The sequence below is a fragment of the Adiantum capillus-veneris genome, chromosome 11 (genome assembly GCF_014529385.1).
Source record: "Adiantum capillus-veneris isolate H3 chromosome 11, ASM1452938v2, whole genome shotgun sequence".
Classification (NCBI taxonomy): domain Eukaryota; kingdom Viridiplantae; phylum Streptophyta; class Polypodiopsida; order Polypodiales; family Pteridaceae; genus Adiantum; species Adiantum capillus-veneris.
Window position 1 is genome coordinate 79,634,572 of NC_140941.1, and position 19,875 is coordinate 79,654,446.

The 19,875-nt window shown below is 46.8% G+C and overlaps 2 protein-coding genes across 6 annotated transcripts in view; both read left to right on the forward strand.

Moving 5' to 3' along the window:
- Window positions 1–1,717: 1,717 nt before the first annotated feature.
- The window catches only part of LOC147447520 (uncharacterized), a 53,321-nt gene continuing 35,163 nt past the window's right edge, over window positions 1,718–19,875 (forward strand). For 4 of the 5 annotated variants that reach the window (XM_086523277.1, XM_086523274.1, XM_086523272.1 and 1 more), the window contains exons 1-5: window positions 1,718–1,876; window positions 2,111–2,559; window positions 2,808–3,408; window positions 3,633–3,803; window positions 3,877–4,162. In XM_086523277.1, coding sequence (XP_086379403.1) covers window positions 1,808–1,876; window positions 2,111–2,559; window positions 2,808–3,408; window positions 3,633–3,803; window positions 3,877–4,162 — 1,576 coding nt within the window. In that variant the 5' untranslated portion in view covers window positions 1,718–1,807. Of the gene's footprint in view, window positions 1,877–2,110; window positions 2,560–2,807; window positions 3,409–3,632; window positions 3,804–3,876; window positions 4,337–19,875 lie in introns of those variants that run through there. The other variant, XM_086523276.1, reaches the window with a different exon arrangement.
- Window positions 6,289–8,311, forward strand: LOC147447521 (uncharacterized). Its single transcript, XM_086523278.1, has 2 exons — window positions 6,289–7,311; window positions 7,416–8,311. The coding sequence occupies exons 1-2, from the start codon at window positions 6,818–6,820 to the stop codon at window positions 8,302–8,304; spliced, it is 1,383 nt and encodes a 460-aa protein (XP_086379404.1). The 5' UTR covers window positions 6,289–6,817; the 3' UTR covers window positions 8,305–8,311.

Sequence of the window (19,875 nt, forward strand, 5' to 3'; positions counted from 1 at the left end):
AAATCATAAAATATCATTTCTATAACATCGTTGGGGGGGGGGGGGGGGGGGGGGGGGGGGGGGGGGGACAATTCATGCCCACGGCGGAATCACGTGCCACGGTGGCAATTCATGCCCACGACGGCAGCTCTTGCACAAGGCGGTGCAAGGCGCAAGGAATGAGAGAGAGAGAGAGAGGAGAGAGAGAGAGAGAGAGAGAAGAGAGAGAGAGAGAGAGAGAGAGAGAGAGAGAGAGAGGAGAGAGAGAGAGAGAGAGAGAGAGAGAGAGAGAGAGAGAGCTACCTGCAGGCCGCCGGTGGTGCAATAGTCGGGTGGAGTCGTAGTCCGCGAGAGGAAAAGTAGGCCGGGGAGCAGTAGGCCGGTCGTGCAGTAGCAGCCGCAGTAGCTCCTACGATGGCGATGGTGTGAGGATGAGAAGCTGTAGTAGCTCCTGCGATGGCGATGGCGTGAGGCAAACCCTCTCAGGAAAATGGCGTGAGGCAGACCCTCTCTCTACCGCGCAGGAGCAATGTATTGGCAGCAGCCCCCCTCTCTCTCTCTGCCGCCGCAGGAGCGATGTAGCCTTCTCTCTCTGGAGCAGCGTATGAGGCAGACCTCTCTTTGGAGCAGCGGCAGACCTCTCTCTCTCTTGAGGAGGACCTCTCTATGAGGACCTCTCTCTCTCTCTTGACGTGAGGAAAGCACGCCTCTCTCTGGAGCAGCGGCAGACCTCTCTATGAGGACCTCTCTCTCTCTCTCTCTTGACGTGAGGAAAGTAGGAGCAGGAGTAGGACCTCCACTCTCTCTCTCTCTCTCCCGCCAGCATTGAACACCTTGCATTGCTGGGCGCGCCAACTTGAGTAGGCGGTTGGCGATGATGGTTTTTTTCGAAGGTTTTTTTTTGAAAATGCCCGCCTGAAGGTCCTTGAGTCTCCTAGAGTCGCCACGTGGCAGGGGGGGGGGGGGGGGGGGGCGGGATCCCCTCCCCTTTTATCTATCAGTATAGAATATAATATAATATAGATAGATAGATTTGGCATTTACCATCTTCCTTTTAACATGGCAAACACTTTCTCTGTGCGGGTAAAAGTCACTATTATGCCCTTTGTGCAGAAGATTAAACATGCTCGTCTGGCAGTGGGGACTCAGGCCCTTGTCACTAATTGACACCTCCATTTGGAGGTGGGATCAATGGCTCACGATCACCAGTTGATCGTGACCGTTGGATTTCCTACGGAATGCAAAAGTTTTCCACTTTCTCGGATCCGAGACTTGAACCCACTACCCTCTCCCCCATAGGATTGACTCTAACCACTAGGCTAACATGCGCTCGTTGAAAGGTGTGTGGGGGATAAGTTTATAGATCAGGGCGTCGCGGACATGTTTACACCTAGTTCACACCGAGTTCGCACCGAGTTCACACCAAATTTGGTGTGGTGTGCATGCCCTCCCCAGTTCACACCGTGTTCACGTCGAGTTCACACCGAGTTCACACCAAATTTGGTGTGGTGCACATATCTCCGAGTTCACGCTTTGTTCACACCTAATTTAAATGTCGATCGAACGATCCGGATTGCACCCGCCTCGTGACGCCTACTGTGGGCCATTGATCCCACCTCCCTGGGGAGGTGTCATTTAGTGACGAGGGACTCAGGCGGCGAATGTGAGGGCCAAGGTTGCACATTTGGCAAAAGTGCAAGCAAGTCAACTGTCAAACCGCCTGCAAAAACGTTGGTGGACTCTCTTCATTCACGCTTCATCTACCTAAAGAAATGAATTGCTCTTCGTCTATGGCACGTCGCAGCAGGCCGCCGAAAGCAAACGAAGCATGCCTACTCTGCAAGGGGCCTTGCTCTCTTCCTTCCTCTTCTGTGCTTCTTTGGCTTACGCCGCAGAGGTGAATCAATACGCGCGCGCGCGCGCACACACTCACACACTCTCACACTCCACACGCATTTTTTTCCTCGTCTATTTTCATTCATTTGTCCGCACACTAGGCGCCACACACACACACACACACACACACACACACACACACACACACAGAGAGAGAGAGAGAGAGAGAGAGAGAGAGAGAGAGAGAGAGCTTGTTTTAACATCAACTGCCTATCTTCCTGTGCAAACTTTGCAGTGGATCAATCATGGAGGGGACCTAAAGAATTGGAGGAATGCGCCCAATGAGACACTCATTAGTGCGACGTCAGCACCGACCCTGGTGGAAAAATGGAAATTCAAGGCAGGCTTGGACATAACAGCGACTCCAGCGATTTCAGATGGTGTGCTCTATTTTCCAAGCTGGAATGGCAACCTGTATGCCGTTACTGCAGAAAATGGATCCCTTTTGTGGGAACGAAACCTTACTCAGCTATTGGGTATCAATGGCACTGGATTTATCAGAAATGTGAATTGGACAGTTGCACGTGCCTCACCCTCTATTGCTGGCAATCTTCTCATTGTTGGCTTGTATGGGCCTGCTGTGCTATTTGCCGTTGAACGTGACTCGGGTAAACTCGTATGGCAGACCAAGCTTGATCCTAATGCCCGTGGCCTTATCACTATGTCAGGGACGCCCTACAATGAGTAAGGCTTGCACTACTTCACTGCAGTATAGGTCCTAATATCTTCTGTGGGATTGAGATTGGGCAACTTCTAGAAAGTGTGTAATTGTCACATACTTGCTGGCACCGAACACTTAAAAGAAAATGCAAAGTGGATGTCAACATGAGTTGGGTGTCTTGTAACCATAAAATAGACAGCAAAATTGTCGTATAGAGATTACTATCAGTGTATCTTTGATGAACTCAAATATTGAATGTTGTTGTATGCAGTGCATTTTATGTGGGCGTTTCATCCTCAGAAGAGAGTCTACCCATTGAGCAATGTTGCACTTTTATCGGATCTTTTGTGAAGCTAGAGTTGTCAACTGGCAAAATCATGTGGCAAGTTTACATGTTGCCTGACAATGGAGGCAAACTTGGCAACTATTCTGGTGTGGCGATATGGGGAAGCAGTCCATCAATTGACCCAAAGCGCAACTCTGTCTACATTGCCACTGGAAACCTTTACACAGCACCTCCAGAGATTGAAAAATGTCAAGAGGAGCAAAACAATAAAACCAAGCCTGACTCGCCAAACCCATGCATTATTCCTGAAAATCACTTGAACTCAATGATGTCGTTGGATATGGAGACTGGAAAAATCAAGTGGTCCACACAGTTGGGTGGTTACGATGCTTGGTTCAATGCTTGCAAAAACCTTTCAACTCCAAATTGCCCACCTGGGCCTAACCCAGATGCGGATTTTGGGGAAGAACCCATGTTCATGAGTGTTGAAATGAATGGCACATTAAGAGATATTGTGGTGGCTGGTCAGAAGACGGGCAACGTGTGGGCGTTGGATTGTGATGATGGTAGCATTTTGTGGACAACGGTCAGTTTACTATTTATATGGATTTAGCTTACCTTTGTTACATGGAGTGTTTTTGAGTTGCCTTCTTTACGATGCATGTAATAGAAGTCAGGTGGTTTCCATGTAGTTAATTGCTGAGACTTTTGGTAGTGATTCTTGTCCATGCCTCTGGTGATGTTGGGGAGGATGTCATTGGGCACCTCCAAGGAGAGGAACAATAATGTGGATGTATGTGATGTGTGCAGGTGGCAGGGCCAGGGGGCCCCGGTGGTGGTGGCAATTTTGGGATGGCTGCAGATGGAGAGAGGGTATACACAAACATAGTGAACAATAAGAACCTAAATTTCACACTGGCGCCGGGTGGCGGGGTCACACTTGGGGGGGGCTGGGTGGGAATGGAAGCAAGCACAGGCAAGGTAAGTGGCCTAATCCTTGTTTATGTATCCTATTTTTTAGTTGGTGTGGACTGACTCCTGAATGTGAACTCAGATTCTGTGGTCAACAGCTGACCCTGCAAATGGGACCAATTATGGGCCAGTGACAGTGGCAAATGGGGTGGTGTTTGTGGGGTCTGTGAATGGAACGGGCCCTGTCTATGCGCTGGATGCTTTGTCTGGCCGTATTTTATGGCAGGCCTCCACCAATGCCACTGTCTATGGCGGCTTTGCTGTTGCTGATGGATGTGCTTATGTGGGCTCTGGCTACCATGTCAACACTGGTGGTGGCAGGAAAATTTTCACGAGTGGTGACTCCCTATATGCCTACTGTGTCCCAGGTATTTAAGCTCTCCATGTAGAAAATGTCAAAGAGTATTGCACAATATTCCTTGTATGTTTACATTATGGAATAACTCCCATTGTATGTCTATTGGCTATATTTATGTAACTGTTATGCTTGAACTGGCGAGTGTTCACACATTTTAGTGTGAAATTAGAGAATTTCTTAATCATGCCCTTTTCCCTCATTTTTTTTCTTTCAGTATTTAGATTGCTTCAGAGTGCGTCAGTTCTAAGGGGCGTTGTGCATAGGACACAGATTAGCTGCAGCTAGAAGTTCATAATCTTAAAATAAGAAACCAGGCTTTTGGAGGGAAAATGTCCCTGCAATTTTGTAGAATTTGGAATATTTTTCATTTACAGCTATATTCCGTGATTTTATCGTCTCCATATGCTACCTCAATGTGTGGATGGTTTTTAGGAGCGAGCAGATCTTAAGCAGCAGCATGATATTTATGTTTGACCTACAACACATTACTTTAGTAATTAATGACTTGATTGTTCCTGGAAAAAGTTGAAAATTTCCAAGTAGAGTCTTTTTGCTTGCTTCCTTTTAGGGAATTTTTTTTGCAAGATGGTTTATGTCGAGCGTTTGGTTGTTTTTTGTATTCACGTCCCTAGTGCTAGTGCGATTAGGAGTTAGGGTTTGTGCCTATGCCAGTCTAGACATTGTCGGTACGTCTCACATTTCTTTAAACATTTATCTTTCTGGTAAATATGGTGTTATTTGTTCTAAGCTATGCCCAAGGATGTGTGGGAGAGGAGACTGATACATAAAGAACGGGAAGGACTATATAAAATAGCCTAAGTGGGTGCGGACCAAAACAAGGGCAACCAGACCAAAACTGCCTGGCCAGGACCACATGTAGCCGAAATGTGTATTCAATGGCTGTCCAGCCAGGGAGACACACTAGCCATACCAGCATGTCCTAAACAATACATGAGGTTGCAGAGTGGTGTAACACTCCTTCTCAACACCTGTGCTGAACAAACCCTCCAGAAACCGAAGATGTGAGGCCAACAATGAAGATGTCTGCTGCAATGTCCATAGAAGGACAATACTCTACGAGCGTAGCTTCAGTCTTGGGAGTGGCAACCGCTTAGAAAATTCTGTGATAAATGCCGTTACAAGCAGTGTAATGAACTGATGTACTCCACTGATGCGAAGGAAATATACAGCTCTAAAAGATAGGTCCCAAACAGAGTACAACGGCTACTCTTGAGATAGAGTGAGTGCCCACAGGCCTGAAAATGTTCAATCAATGTTCAATCGTGCCAATGAAGATCTGTGGTCACTCGTCTGAAGAAGAGAGGAAGAAACTGCAACCCGAAGTGGCAAGGCGGCTGATCCACAAAAACTCGAGGAATGTCAAACTGAGAAGTGTGCACCAGAAAGCATTCTGTAAAAAGGAATGCTAGAAAGTTTGGTGTGCGATGGAAGCGACCATATGCTGTATAAGTGACCAATAGACTGCACCCGTGCACGGTAGGTCGAATTGTCCAAGATGAGTGGCAACTAAGCAGTTAGCTCGTAATCATCCTTCATGATGAGGGATAGCCAGAAGTAGAAGTCTGCACTGTGGTCATCCTTTGAGAAGAGGGGTGGCCAGATTATGCTAGTGCTGGGGTTATCCTCTGAGAAGACGGAAAGCCAAACTACCAGGTTCACACCCTTCTAAAAAAAGGACCACCCGCCCCCTTAATAAGTGATCAGCCCACTCAACATTAAAGCAAGGCTTATATATATATAAAAAAGAAGAAACAGCCAGTGCTCCTTTACGGCTGCAAATTTGCAAGCTCTCTCTCTCTCTCTCTCTAAAACAGCCGCTAGTCCTCTTGAATAACAGGTCTTGAGTTCAACTCTCCTCGTCGGATTGATCTTTAAGGTCTCTTGGGATAGTTTCCTACGACGTTAAAGTCCTCTTCTTCTTCTTCTTCTTCTCTCTCTCTCTCTCTCTCTCTCTCTCTCTCTCTCTCTCTCTCTCTCTCTCTCTCTCTCTCTCTCTCTCTCTCCTGCTATTCTAGTGCTACCTACCCCTGCCATTGTTGTAGGCATAGTTACTAGGGAACGGACATTTCGGGCCTTGGAACGCCGGAACGGCGTTCCGGCCGGCTGGGATTTTCTGGAACGCGTCGGAACGGAACGGCGTTCCGGCTGGAAACTGTCACCGGAATGGGACGACCGGAACGGGCTGGAACGGGACGGAACGGATCGGAACGGCCAGAACGGCCCCAACGGCCATAAACGGCAGTTTTTGAAATTGAAAAAAATGACTGTTAGGCAGCCAACGGCCATTTTCAGCAGTCAAAAAAGTATATAATGCCCCCCTCCTCCCCCATTCTTCACACACTCATCAAGCCTCAAGGCCCATTCTCCCTTGCTTGAGCCTTGCTCTCAACTCTCAAGCCAAGCTCATTCTCCCTAGCTTGCTCTCAACTCTCAAGCCATAGTGTGGCGCCGCGGCATGCCTCAAGGCTCAAGCTCTCAACCTCTCTCTCTCTTGGGCTAACTTCTAAGTTCTAACCCTCAACTTTCAAGGCTCAAGGCTCAAGCTCTCACGGAATCAAGTGCAAGCCTCTCTCTCTCAATCCCTCTCTCTCTCTCTCTCAAAGTTCAAGATCAAGCTCTCTCTTTCACGGATAATCCATCATCCATGGCCTCTTCTTCTCGTTCAACCCCCTCCGTTCATGCGGGCAACACTCAAAAGGCGAAGGAATGGTCGTGGTGGGATGAAGTGACCTCGGAGGGCACCTTGTCGGCGGCGGGAGGTTCTCGTGCATGGGGATGCAAGCTATGCTCTTACACGCGGAAAGGGGGGCATGACAAAGTGAGGGCACACTTTCTTCGAGTGCCGGGACATGAGGTGAAATTTTGTGCCAACGTAACCATCGAGAAGAGGAAGGAGCTCGAGGAAAAGGATCGGCAATTCAACCATAAAGCCAAGCCGGCACGCAAAGCTATTTATCCAAAGACCCTCATTTTCCCTTCTTCCTCTCTACCCGGTGTAGGTGTTGGTGCATCTTCAAAAGGTCCAATTCGTCGCCAAAAGACCCTTACCACCTCTTGGGACCCAAAGAAGAAAGAAGAGGTGGATGCGGCCGTGGCCCGATTCTTCTATCACGACCATATCCCATTTGTCGCAGCGAGGTATGTACATTGTTTTATGATTCATCAATCTTCTCTCTCATTTCTTCCGTTATCGTCGTTTCCACTTTTTTGATACTAACCTCTTCTATGTTTGATCGAAATAGGTCGGAGTATTGGAAAGTCATGGTGCAACAGATAGGAGAGTATGGCACCGGCTATGTGCCGCCATCTTCAGAGGCTCTCCGAACCACCTTGCTCGATCGAGAGAAGGCTATCGTGGAGCAAGCAACCCTCAACATTCAGCGTCTGTGGGCAAAACATGGCGTTTCCCTCATTGCTGACGGGTGGAGCGATACAAGGAAGAGATCTATCCATGGTCTCGTCGCATACTCCAGTGGAGAGATGTACTTTGTGCACTCTCATGATGCCACTGAGAGTGGCAAGTCCGCCGATGTCCTCTCTGCAGAGTGGACAGCGGCCATAGAAACCATCGGTGAGCAACACGTGGTGGCCTTTGTCACAGATGGGGAGGCATCAAACAGGGCAGCAGCAGCTATCATAGAGGGCCACTATCCGCATGTGACAGTGTGCTTTTGCATGGCACACTGCTTGAACAACCTTCTGAAAGACATCGGCAAGCTAGACTGGATTGCTCCAGTCATTGCTGATGCAGTGAAGATGGTTACTTTCATCAACAATCACAACTTGGTTCGGAGTGAGTACCTCAAGAGGTCGGGCGGCAAAGTGCTTCTAAAGTATTCAGATACCCGCTTCGCATTCAACTTTCTTCTTGTACGCAGGCTGTTTGAATGTCAAAATGCGGTCCGACAGGTCTTCATCAGTGATGAGTTCACCACCTCCCCCTATGCAAAGACAGTTGCAGGGATTTTGTGCAAGGATAAGGCAGAGGATCTTGAGTTCTGGAAGGAGCTCAAGAGTCTAGATGCACAGGTAAAACCGGTGGTTCATTTGCTTCGAGTTCTGGATGGCATGGATCCTTGCATTGGCAAGATTTATGAGGCAATGGACCGCATGATTGAGCAGCTTGCATAGCTTGAGCCGAACGCAGAGCGATATGAGGAGATCCATGCGCTTTGCAGCTCGAGGTGGAATTCATATGCCTCTCCTTTACACGGGGCAGCGTACATGGTGGATCCAGAGTTCCAAGGTGCAGGGCAAGAGACAGATAGGGAAGTCATGAACCAATTTACAGAGATCTTAAACAAGATGGTTCTAGACAGAGATGGGCGACGCATTGTCAGAGATCAGCTGAGACAGTACAGAGAGATGCGAGGGTCATTTGGCAGTCCAGATGCTCAGATTGATCGCAGGAAAATAGGTTCAGTGCTTTGGTGGGAGGACTATGGCTATGATGGCCCTGAGCTTCAGAGATTGGCGATCCGTATTCTCAGCCAGTCAGTTAGTACCTCATGCTTGGAGCAATTGTGGAGTACCTTTAGCCACATTGCTTCCAAGAAGAGGAATCGGCTTGGAGTGGAGAAGGCTAATGATCTTGTCTTCGTCAGCGCAAATTTGAAAATGCTTTGCAAGAGTACAGACAAACAGACAGATCCTTTTACACAGTGGGAGATGGAGCAAGAGGCTTCTCAGGCGGGTGGAGATGCACATCCACCAACACCAGGTACTTCATCTGTGGCTGAGATCGAGCCGGACCTAGACCTCGATGATGAGGAATGGGAGGATGTGCATGATTTACAGCCGGCTACTACGGATTGGGAGGCCTCTCAGGCTAGTGGCTCTTGAGTCTTGAGTCTTTGCCATTTATCCACCTTTTTGTATGGCTGCTTGAGCCTTGCCCTCTTTGCCATTTGTAGCTACTAGCATCTTTATGGTATTTGTCACCTTCAGTCTTTTGGTATTGTGGTCACTGAAGTCTGGTTTGAACTTTGCCCCCCTTTGGTTTTTTTGTAGCACCTTGGCCGCTGGCGGCCCTTGAGGCTTGTTACTATGTTAGCCATAATTAATTCCAAAGTGTTATCTCTGACTACTACTCTTGCAATTATTTGAGAGCATTGTGTATGTACTATGGGCATTGTGTTTGCTCATTGTTGTTCATCTGGCTATGTTGTTCATCTGGCTATGTACTCTGGGCGCCTCACATCCCAATCAAGTCATAATAAGGTTAAATGGTCTTCGAATCATGTTTTTTGTGGGTATTAGAGTCAAAGGACTCTAATACTACTTGTATTCAAACACATAACGCTAAAAAAAATAATGTTTGGGTGTTTTTTTAGCTTGCCGTTCCGCGCCGTTCCCGTTCCGGGCCCATTCCCGTTCCCCCGTTCCGCAGGGAGGCCCGTCGCCGTTCCCGTTCCGCGTTCCGGGTATTCCTCGCCGCCTATTCCTGCTAGCTTCGGAGTCTATATATTCAGCCAGCGCTCTCCCCCTGCCAGATTTTTCCAGTGCTAGCGCTTGGTGTAACAGACTTTGGACACTCAGTCAAGAATCAATCGCGACAACACCAAATAACCACTTCAAACAATTCACAGATCACAATAGATTTGCACTCATAGTAGTCTCGTACGGTCCCGTACGTTTTGTACGCGTACGATGATGTGCGGTACTAAACGAACTAAAAAAATTTATGATGTACGATGACGTTATGTACGTTCAAATTTAAAAAAACAAATAATTCTCAAGTCTAAGGGCCCAAGGCTTAGGCCTTAATACTTACTTATAGAAACTTGACATTTGTATAGATTACAAGTTAGTAGTGACAATACTACAATGTAAAGAGTCAAGACTCAAAGACTAAAGAGAATGAGCATTACATAAACCAAAATGATCATTGAAATTTGATAAGTAGAGACGAAGTGGCAAGGGCTACAAAGTACTCAAAAAGTGGCAAGGGATACAAAAAAGTGGGGGGACCAAGTGGCAAGGGCTACAGAGTACTCAAAAAGTGGCACACCATAATAGAGAGACTAAATAGTAAAGTCACTAGTCACTAGTGCTCTCATCATCTTCCTCATCTTCCTCTTCTGAGCCTTGCTCATCAACATCATCCTCTTCCTCACAAGAGTCGAAGGATGACGTCTCATAATCTCCATCACTAATGAGGTTGCCTTCATCATCATACTCTGGCTCTCGAGGCTCTCTATCCTCCATAGTGATGGCCGCCGCACAAGAGCCGCTTCCGGAGCCTCGCCGCACATAGGTCCTAGGAGCCTCCGTGGGTGTTGTTGATGCTTTGCCTCTACCTCTTGTAGCCTTGGCACCTCTGCCTCTTGTAGCCGATGTAACTCCATGGATGACGACCTTCTTGCGTGATCGTGTGCGAGAAACCCGGCGATCAATCTCCTCAAGCTCCAAGTAGAGCTCACGAAAAATCATTTGCTCCTCAGGGTCTTGCTCTTTATTGACACTCTTTAGAGTGTCAATCGTAAGTGTGAGCTCATCCACGTTGACCTATTTGACATTTACAACATTGGACAATGAAAACATAATTAGTATATTCAAACTAATTAAAGACTAGACTCTAGAGTATAGAAAATGGAGTGAGTCGTGATTATAATTTATAATTTATACTTGTCGAGCCATAGGCATCTCATGCATGTTGGAATTAGGGTTGCAGAGAAACACACACAGCTTGGAGAAGACGAAGGAAGCTCAAGGCACACAATAGAGAGTGTGTTACTTAGTGTGCAATGGAAAGATAGATAGCCCTAGAGTGATGGGCGTATATACAATGCACGGGGGAAAAAACCTCCTAAAGAGGGAAAAAATGCCCCGGCGGTCCTAGTGTGTTCACACACATCACTACCACATGTATATGGTAACAAATCCCCCTTGGAGTGATGCGGTGAACGAGAGCTGGCACATGAGTAAAGGGAAGTGCCATGCCCTGAGGACAGGATCAGTCCACAAAGGGGAGTAAGCCCAAAGCTTTGCGGAAAGCTTCAAGCTTCTCACGAGACAATGCCTTTGTGAAAAGATCTGCAAGGTTGTCCTGTGTTGGCACATAAGCCAAGCTGATCTCTCCTGCTGAGAGCCTCTCCCTGACATAGTGGTAATGCACCTCAATGTGCTTTGTGCGAGCATGAAAAACTGGGTTCCTCGCAACTGCTAATGCGCTCTGACTGTCAGTGTAGATAGTGTTGGCAGTGTCCTGTCCAACACCCAAGTCAGCCATAAGGCAATTATGTCAGGAGTTTTTTGGAGCAAGGGATTGCGCATATGTACATACCCATGCATGGTGCATCAAATAAAGTATTGCCCATCAAATAAGGTGACAACTATGCACTGCGAGGTCAATTTTTGGCCTGTTCGGGGTCCGTTTGAGGTCATCTAAAAGGCCAAGGGTGCCCAACTAATAAAGCTAAGTGTGGAAACTGAAAAAAAAAGAGAGAAGACCAGAAAAAACGTGGAGAAGAGAGGAGGAACAGCCGCAGGTGTGTTTTTGCCCATTTTGGAGCCTGTTTTGGCCCTAAACTGCTCATCCGAGGTCGGATTTGAGCACTTTGACATTGTAGACTGGGGTTTTGGGCCGTTCCGGACGCGATGGCGCTGTCCATTTTGCCAAATTCCTCACTCTTTTTCTGCTGTTTTTCTGTGTAATCTTCTCCGGTGAGTGAAGCTTCTTCTCCAATTTGTGATTGTATCTGGTATCTTTTACCCATATTGTGTGAGCTGTTTGCCCCATTGGTGTTGGCCCAAGCTCATTTGTATCTAAACATCAGAAATTCTCCTCTTTTGAGCTGAGTTTTTTGGGTGTGTGTGTGTGTGTGTCTGTGTGGAGTGGACAAGTGGATAGTTTCTCTCCTCTCACTCCAGAGGTGTGTTCCCTGTCTCGGCCAGGTGTGTTGTCTAAGCCGAGTGGTGCCCCATAGTGTGTGTGTGTATCTTCCCAAGAGTGTGTGTCGGGTCGTTATAGAGGCGCTGTGTGTGTTTTCATCCCGCTCACAGCGTCTGAGCCATACACACTCAACCTTAGCTGTGAAGACTGCCCTGTACTCAGCCTCACAACTCGAAGTGGCCACAGTAGGTTGCTTCTTGCTCAACCATGATATACATGAACTGCCAAGCATGAAACAAAAACCACTTGTGGACACTCGCGTGTCAAAACAACCAGCCTAATCTGAGTCCGAAAAAGCATGTAAGTCTGGCGGCAATGATCCCCCCTTGGGATAAAACAAGCCAAGATGTAAAGTGCCACTAAGGTAGCGGAAAATCCTCTTGACAGCCTGCCAATGCTTAGACCCTGGGCTATGCATAAATCTGCTGACCTGAGAGACTGCAAACTGAATATCTAGCCTCGTGTTGCATACATAAATGAGGCAGCCAATAGCAGTTTGGTAAAGAGTGACATCAGCAGGATCGCTAGCATCATGTAGACTCAACTTCAAACCTGTTTCCATGGGAGTGGCAATAGGTTTGCAATCCTCAAGTCCAAACTTACATAGCAATGTCTCTATGTAACTTTTCTGACACAAGGCAATACCACCATCACACTGCTTAAACTGTATACCCAAGTAATGATGCAACAGCCCCAAATCTTTCATCTTGAAAGTAGCATTCAAATCAGCCTTAAATTCAGCAATGTCTCTCATTTGGTCCAGTGATCAGCAAATCATCAACATAAAGAACCACAATGAGAAATACATCATCCTCACGCTTTACATACAATGTGCTTTCTGCTGGACTGTTACGAAAGCCTCGTTTAACCAAATGAGTGTCAGCTTTCTCATACCAAGCACGAGGAGATTGCTTCAACCCATACAAAGCCTTCTTACATTTGCACACTTTGTCCTCTTGTCCTTTTATGACAAAACCGCGAGGCTGCGTTACATAAACTTCCTCAAATATGTCACCATTCAAGAAAGCAGTAACAATGTCTGATTGATGTACATCCCAACCAAAATGAGCTGCCAATGCACATAGAAAACGCACAGTAGTCATACGACAAGTGGGAGCAAAAGTCTCTTCATAATCTATGCCTTTTTGTTGTGCATAACCCTTTGCAACAAGTCGAGCCTTATGGCGATCGATCTCACCATCCGGCTTGCGTTTCAACTTGTAAACCCACTTCGTACCAATGGCCTTTTTGCCAGGAGGCAAATCACATAAAGTCCATGTGTCATTCTCTATAAGTGCATCATATTCTGATTTCATGGCAGCAATCCAATTTTCTGAATTCTGTGCTTCATCAAAAGACAGAGGCTCCTCAACATCATGTAAACTAGACACAGCCAAAGCATAACAATCTGATGCATAAGATGCATGGCGAGAGCCTGAACGAGTACGACTAGATAAAGGTGCATCCAATTTACTGTCACGCAAAGTGTGCACCAGCCATTTTGGCATACCTCTAGCCTGCTCATTTTCAGCCCTTTCCTCATCAAGTACATCATGTACATCTGCATCAGTAATAGGCTGTTCTAAAACATTTTCAGAAACCCCCATAGGCTGTACATTTGCCTCATTGGAACTTACATTCGTATTTCCACCACTGAAAAGAGGCAACAAAGTGTCATAAATGTCCTGTGAGCTTACATTACTGTCTCTAGTACATGACAGCAAGGGCTGAACAGAATCTTCCACAAACACTACATCCCGTGAAACCAGAATACGTTTTGTTTGTGGATGATACAACCTGTAACCTTTGCTTTCAGCACTATAACCAACAAAAATACATTTGACAGCCTTATCATCCAATTTTCTGTGCTGCACTTGTGGCACCAAAGCATATGCCAAACAGCCAAAAACACGCATGTGCTCAATAGAAGGCTTTCTATCATGCCATGCTTCATATGGAGTAATAGACTGCAAAGCTTTCGTAGGACACCTGTTAAGTACATAAGTGGCACACATGATGGCCTCAAGCCAAAAAGAATGCGGCAAAGCTTGACTTTTGACCATACATCGTGCCATTTCCGTTAGTGACCTGTTTTTCCTCTGAGCAACACCATTTTGCTGAGGTGTATAAGGCACTGTACATTGGTGTTTTATCCCACGACTAGCCAGAAATGCATTAAATTCATGAGACATATACCCTCCCCCTCGATCGGAACGGAGGGTGCCCATAGTACATTTTGAGACATTTTCAGCCATAGCCAAAAATTGTTTGAAGCACATAAAAACTTCGGACTTCGCTTTAAGCGGAAATACCCATGCATGCCTGGAGTAATCATCAATGAAAGTCACGAAGTACAGGTAATTGCCCAAGGACGGAGTTTGCATGGGCCCACAAACATCACTATGCACAAGCTGCAACCTGCATGTGGCCCTAACTGAACCATCCTTTCGAAACTTAGAACGCTGCATTTTACCCAGAATACAACCTTCACAAACATGTTTGACAAGTGCTTCAAGAGGCGGCAAAGAAGCAACCATATCAGATTTCTGCAAACGCAGCAAACTGGCAAAATTCAGATGACCAAAACGTGCATGCCAAAGTTTTGCATCTGAAATAGCCCTTGAATCTGCAACAGCATTTGCAAAATTTTGTCCACACTTGTCATACAAAGTGAGCTTATACAGCCCACGGCACAAAAGCCCAGATGCAACAATTTCATCACCAAAACTGAGATCATGAACTGTAATTCTGTCATCCACAAATTTGACTACAAGTCCAAGTCTAGCAAGTGCGGATACAGACAAGAGATTCTTCTTGATCCCAGGTACATAAAGTGCATCAACAAGTGTGAAGGAACTGCCATTAGCAGCAGTGAGCACAATCTTTCCAACTCCCTGAACTGGATAAGAGGCGTTGTTGGCACAAGTGACTGAATTCCCATGAGGGACAGACTCGAGAGAGGTAAACAATTCACGATGTGAGGTAATGTGCTTTGTAGCACCACTGTCGAAATACCACACATGTGAATCTGCAGCAACTGACAAGCATGCATCATGGACAGCAGGATTGTAAGTGCACTCTGCGCTAAAAGCCCATTCTGCATCAACATCAGCATCACAATCTCCTTTCACAGAAGACTCAACAATGGCTGCATTTGTAGTGGAACCAGCATTTGCAGTGGAACCACCCTCTTTCTTCTTAGCCTCTTTGGCCTTCAACTTAGGACACGACTTGATCAAGTGATCATTGGCTTTACAATAATGGCAACGCATCTTCTTTTTGCCCTTATCACCAGAATTGCCAGACGAAGTGCTGCCAGCAGAAGCATTAGGAACAGAATTTTTGCCACTCGCAGCAGAACCATAAGAAGTGGCTGCATTACTGTTACCACCCTTTCTTTGAGAAGCAATAAAAGCCTGTTCAACTGCACGCTGCCTAGTCCTGTTTTTTCTAGAAAGTGACTCTTGCAACAGCAATGTGCATAATGCATCAAACTTGACAACTTCAGGATTTCCTTGGGTCATCAGTCTCCAAGTACTAGCAAAAGTCTGGTAGGAATCTGGTAAGGCATCAAGAACAGTCTGCACAAGGGAACTGTCCGAAATGACTTCACCTGCAGAAATGAGTTGCTCATTGATATCCTTGACACTAGCAAGGAAAGTGTCCATATCATCTTCCTCATGCATAATCTTCGACTCTAGCTCTTTACGCAGCAAAGCAATTTTAGCCTCATTGCGGCTTGCATAAAGACCTGCTAGAATATCCCAAGCCTGTTTTGCAGATTTTGCTGAACGGATGTGAGGAATAATGGTGCGCTTCACAGACAACGCAATCAATGCATGAGCCTGCGCATCCTTAACATCCCAACGAGCTTGTTCTGCCGTAGGCAAAACAACTCTAACAGCTGCAATCCTTGCAGCAAGACCTGCAACATCCTCAATATCGCCTACATCTTCAGAACCAAGACGTACATCAATGCCCTGCACAATGTTCCAGACACCTTTTGACACAAGAACATGTTGCATCATATAAGCCCACATAGGGTAGTTGTCCCCATCCAACCTGTCCTCAGCAGCAAACATCTTGAACACATCTGTGTTGTTGTTGTCAGCCATGGTAAATGCTGCACCTGATGTGAAAACTGCACGAAAATAGGAGAAATGGAGCGGGAACAACTTGTGCTATATAGCACAAACCGTAGAAGACTATAAGGCACCTGTTATGCAGAAAACGGCACTGACAGAAAATCTGCACAAAATGACGAAATAGCCTGTGCAGTAATGCCCGTAGTGGAAACGGAGGCCGAAATGAGCCCAAATCAAAATTCTGAGCAGACCGAGCTCTTCGAGCTCACCCAAAATATTTTTCGACCTGCGAACGCTCGCCAAAGCTCACTGAAATCGAAGAAAGTGAGCAGGCGTGTGCTGGAGCAACTGGCGACTAAGCCCGGGAGGACGTGACCTGCTCTGATACCAATTGTTGGAATTAGGGTTGCAGAGAAACACACACAGCTTGGAGAAGACGAAGGAAGCTCAAGGCACACAATAGAGAGTGTGTTACTTAGTGTGCAATGGAAAGATAGATAGCCCTAGAGTGATGGGCGTATATACAATGCGCGGGGGAAAAAACCTCCTAAAGAGGGAAAAAATGCCCCGGCGGTCCTAGTGTGTTCACACACATCACTACCACATGTATATGGTAACAATGCATAGAGCGCAACATGCGTAAATTGGAGCGACAATAGATAAGTCGCTCTAATTGCTTCGTTGAGAGCTTGTTTCGGATTTTGGTGTGGATGAAGGAGTATGCGTACCAATTACGCTCACATGCTCCCGATGAGAAATCCTAAAACACATCAAGAGAGGCATAAGCTATAAGAGACTATAGTTGAAGAGATTAAGCACAAAATGTAAAAGTTTGAGGCTTGTCGCTTACTTGGCCAAGAACCCTCAAAGCAAGTCGTTTGAGAGTAGGCAATTGATAGCCAAAGCTCTCCCACCAAAATAAAGGCTTCACCAAGGATTGCCGCTTCCAACACAAGTTGGAAGTAAATGCGGTGCCTCGTTGGTCGCTATAGTTGATTACCTCTTGGAGAAATGCTCCAATGTCCTCTTCTTTTAGCACCTTAAAGAGGTAATTGTTGCGCTCCTCAATAAGCTCTTGATTTGCAAAGAGTTCGGGCTTCTTGTAAGCCGGATGCAAGAGAGCCGCAAAGTAATGGATAGGTCTCTTCATCCAATCCCACCGCTTTGTGATTAGGAGGAGAATGTAGTCTCTCTTGGGAGAGTCCTCGAGGTAATCACTACAAGAAGAGAGAGGAAATGTACTAAGTAGAGAAACAAGCATGTAGAATTTAGATATATAGAGAATGTATTATGTAATAATAAATATGTAGTTATACCGTGTTCCATCGGGAGCCCCATCTAGGATTGTAGACTTCTCAATCTCCTTGTAAGCTTCCTCCATGAAGTGCCATAGAAGCCCAATAGTTGCCCCTTCCATGTCGGTCATGCGGAGAGCCTTGTACAAGGGCAAGATCGCAATGACAAGACCCTTAATTTCTTGCCAAAACTCCTCCCGCAAGCAAAGCCGTTGGATGGCTTTTGCATCTTGTTGGGAAGCGGCGGACTCTCCATTCATCCACTCCTTAAACTCATCGGAGACCATGGTCTTTTGTATTTTGTTTTGCACATCATAGAGCCGCTCTAGAAGTAGCCACATGGCGGCAAAGCGAGTGGCCGATGGCTTCTTCAACTCAAGGTCGGAGTAGGTGCGGTAAATGGCAAGCACCCTCACTTTGCCATTGATGAAATTGATGATGGAGAGTGCTTGGTTGAGGATATCTTTCACCCAACCTAGCTCCCCTATGTCTTCAAAGAGAAGGTCAAGGCAATGAGAGGCACATGGAGTCCATACTATGGATGGAAATTCCTTCTCTAGCCTCTTACTCATTGCCTTGCAATTTGAAGCATTGTCGGTAATCACTTGCACGACATGCTCCGCACCAACCTACACAAGAGGCATTTGTGACAAGAAGAGTTAAAACTTAAAAATTAAAACATAGGACTCATTGGCAATTGCTCAAGACATAAAGGCTCGATTTACGGTTTTACCTCAAGAATGGCTTGGCGGATGTGCTTCCAAATGAATGCCCTGGTCACTTTCTTCCCTCTCGAACCCGCATCCACCGCCCGTAAGAAGTACGTACCAAGAGGACAAGAAACAAGAATGTTGATGATGCCCCTCTTCTTGCGGCCGCTCCATCCGTCGGAGAGGATAGAGCATCCATACTTTGCCTAACCCGCACGTACGGGCTCAAGTGACTTGTCAATCCTTGCCCTCTCTTCATCAAGCTTCTTTGTTCTCATGTCATGGTATGACACACCCATCCACCCTTCGCATGGCCCAACCGCCGCAATTGCTATGATCATCCTCTTCCATCGCTCCAACCGAAGAATGTTGAAGGAGAGATTGCATTCAATCACCGTGCGGGCAATCTCTATTTCCGCGATTCTTTTTCTCTCCTTGAGGAAAGACAAGGGGCCGGAGCATCCACCCACCAATTTCGCAAGAGAAGTTTGCTTTGCCATCTTCGGAGGCCGGCCACCATCACTTGAAGACCCCTTGGACTTCTTGGACTTCTTGGAGGAGGCACTACCATCACATGAGGCCGCGGTGGCACCGGTAGCCATGGACATAGTTGGAGAGGCCTCTTCCTCCGAATCGGAGCTATCAACATCCGGCGACACGAACTCATCCGAGGTGACTCTACCCTTGCGTGTCTTCAATGGAAGATACTTTCTCTTGCATTCCGCAAGGATATCTTCGGGGATATTAGGACATGGCCCCACTTGTCCTCCCATCTTTGTCAAGTGGATGATGAGACGGGTGACGGAAGAGGTCATAGCTTTTGGGCAATATTTGCACCACCACTTGCAAGAGTTTTGCTTGCCCCCCACCCGCTCAAAATATCGGCAATGCTTCTCAAAGGCTTCATGAAGAGGAGGCGGCATTATGTAGTATGTAGCTAGTAGCTACTAGTATGATGTATGATGTATCAATAGATTAGAGAGAGAGAGAGAGAGAGAGAGAGAGAGAGAGAGAGAGAGAGAGAGAGAGAGAGAGAGAGAGAGAGAGAGAGAGAGAGAGAGAGAGAGAGAGAGAGAGAGAGAGAGAGAGACCCAAGGAAGCTTGAAGGAGAGACCCGTCACCCAAGGGAGCTTGAAGGAGAGAGATGGTAGACCCAATGGAGACTCGAGAGCTTGAGAGCTTCAATGGAAGCACATGGAGATGAGAGGGTAGAGCATTGAGAGGCTTAGGGCTAAAGCTTGTAGCTTGTAGTTGTAGGTTGTGTTGGATAACAAAGGGGAAGGGTTGCTTAAATAGGAGAGGAAGAGCATGTGAGGCTTGACTCTTGAGCAATGGGCATTGGCCCTTGGGCAATAAGCATGGCAATGGCCCATGGGCCATGGGCTTGCATTTGGCTTCAAAACTGCCCGCAAACGGCTCCAAAAGGCCTACAAACTGGACGTTGCAAAACGGTCAAAAAGCTGCCAACGGTCATAAACTGCCGAAAATAGTCACCGGACGGAAAGAACGGAACGCACGGGACGGGACGGGTCCGACCGGACGGAACGAGAGGTTCCGTTCGACGTACGAAAACTACCCTGTTTGCATTGGCCCGGCGGAGTTCCGTGCCTAGAGATATTGGCCCCAAACACTGGCGCCCCTTTCGGTATTTCTTTTTGTATTAATCAATTCAAAGTACAAGAGAGTGGGTCTGCCATGAGACACATCCAACCCTATGG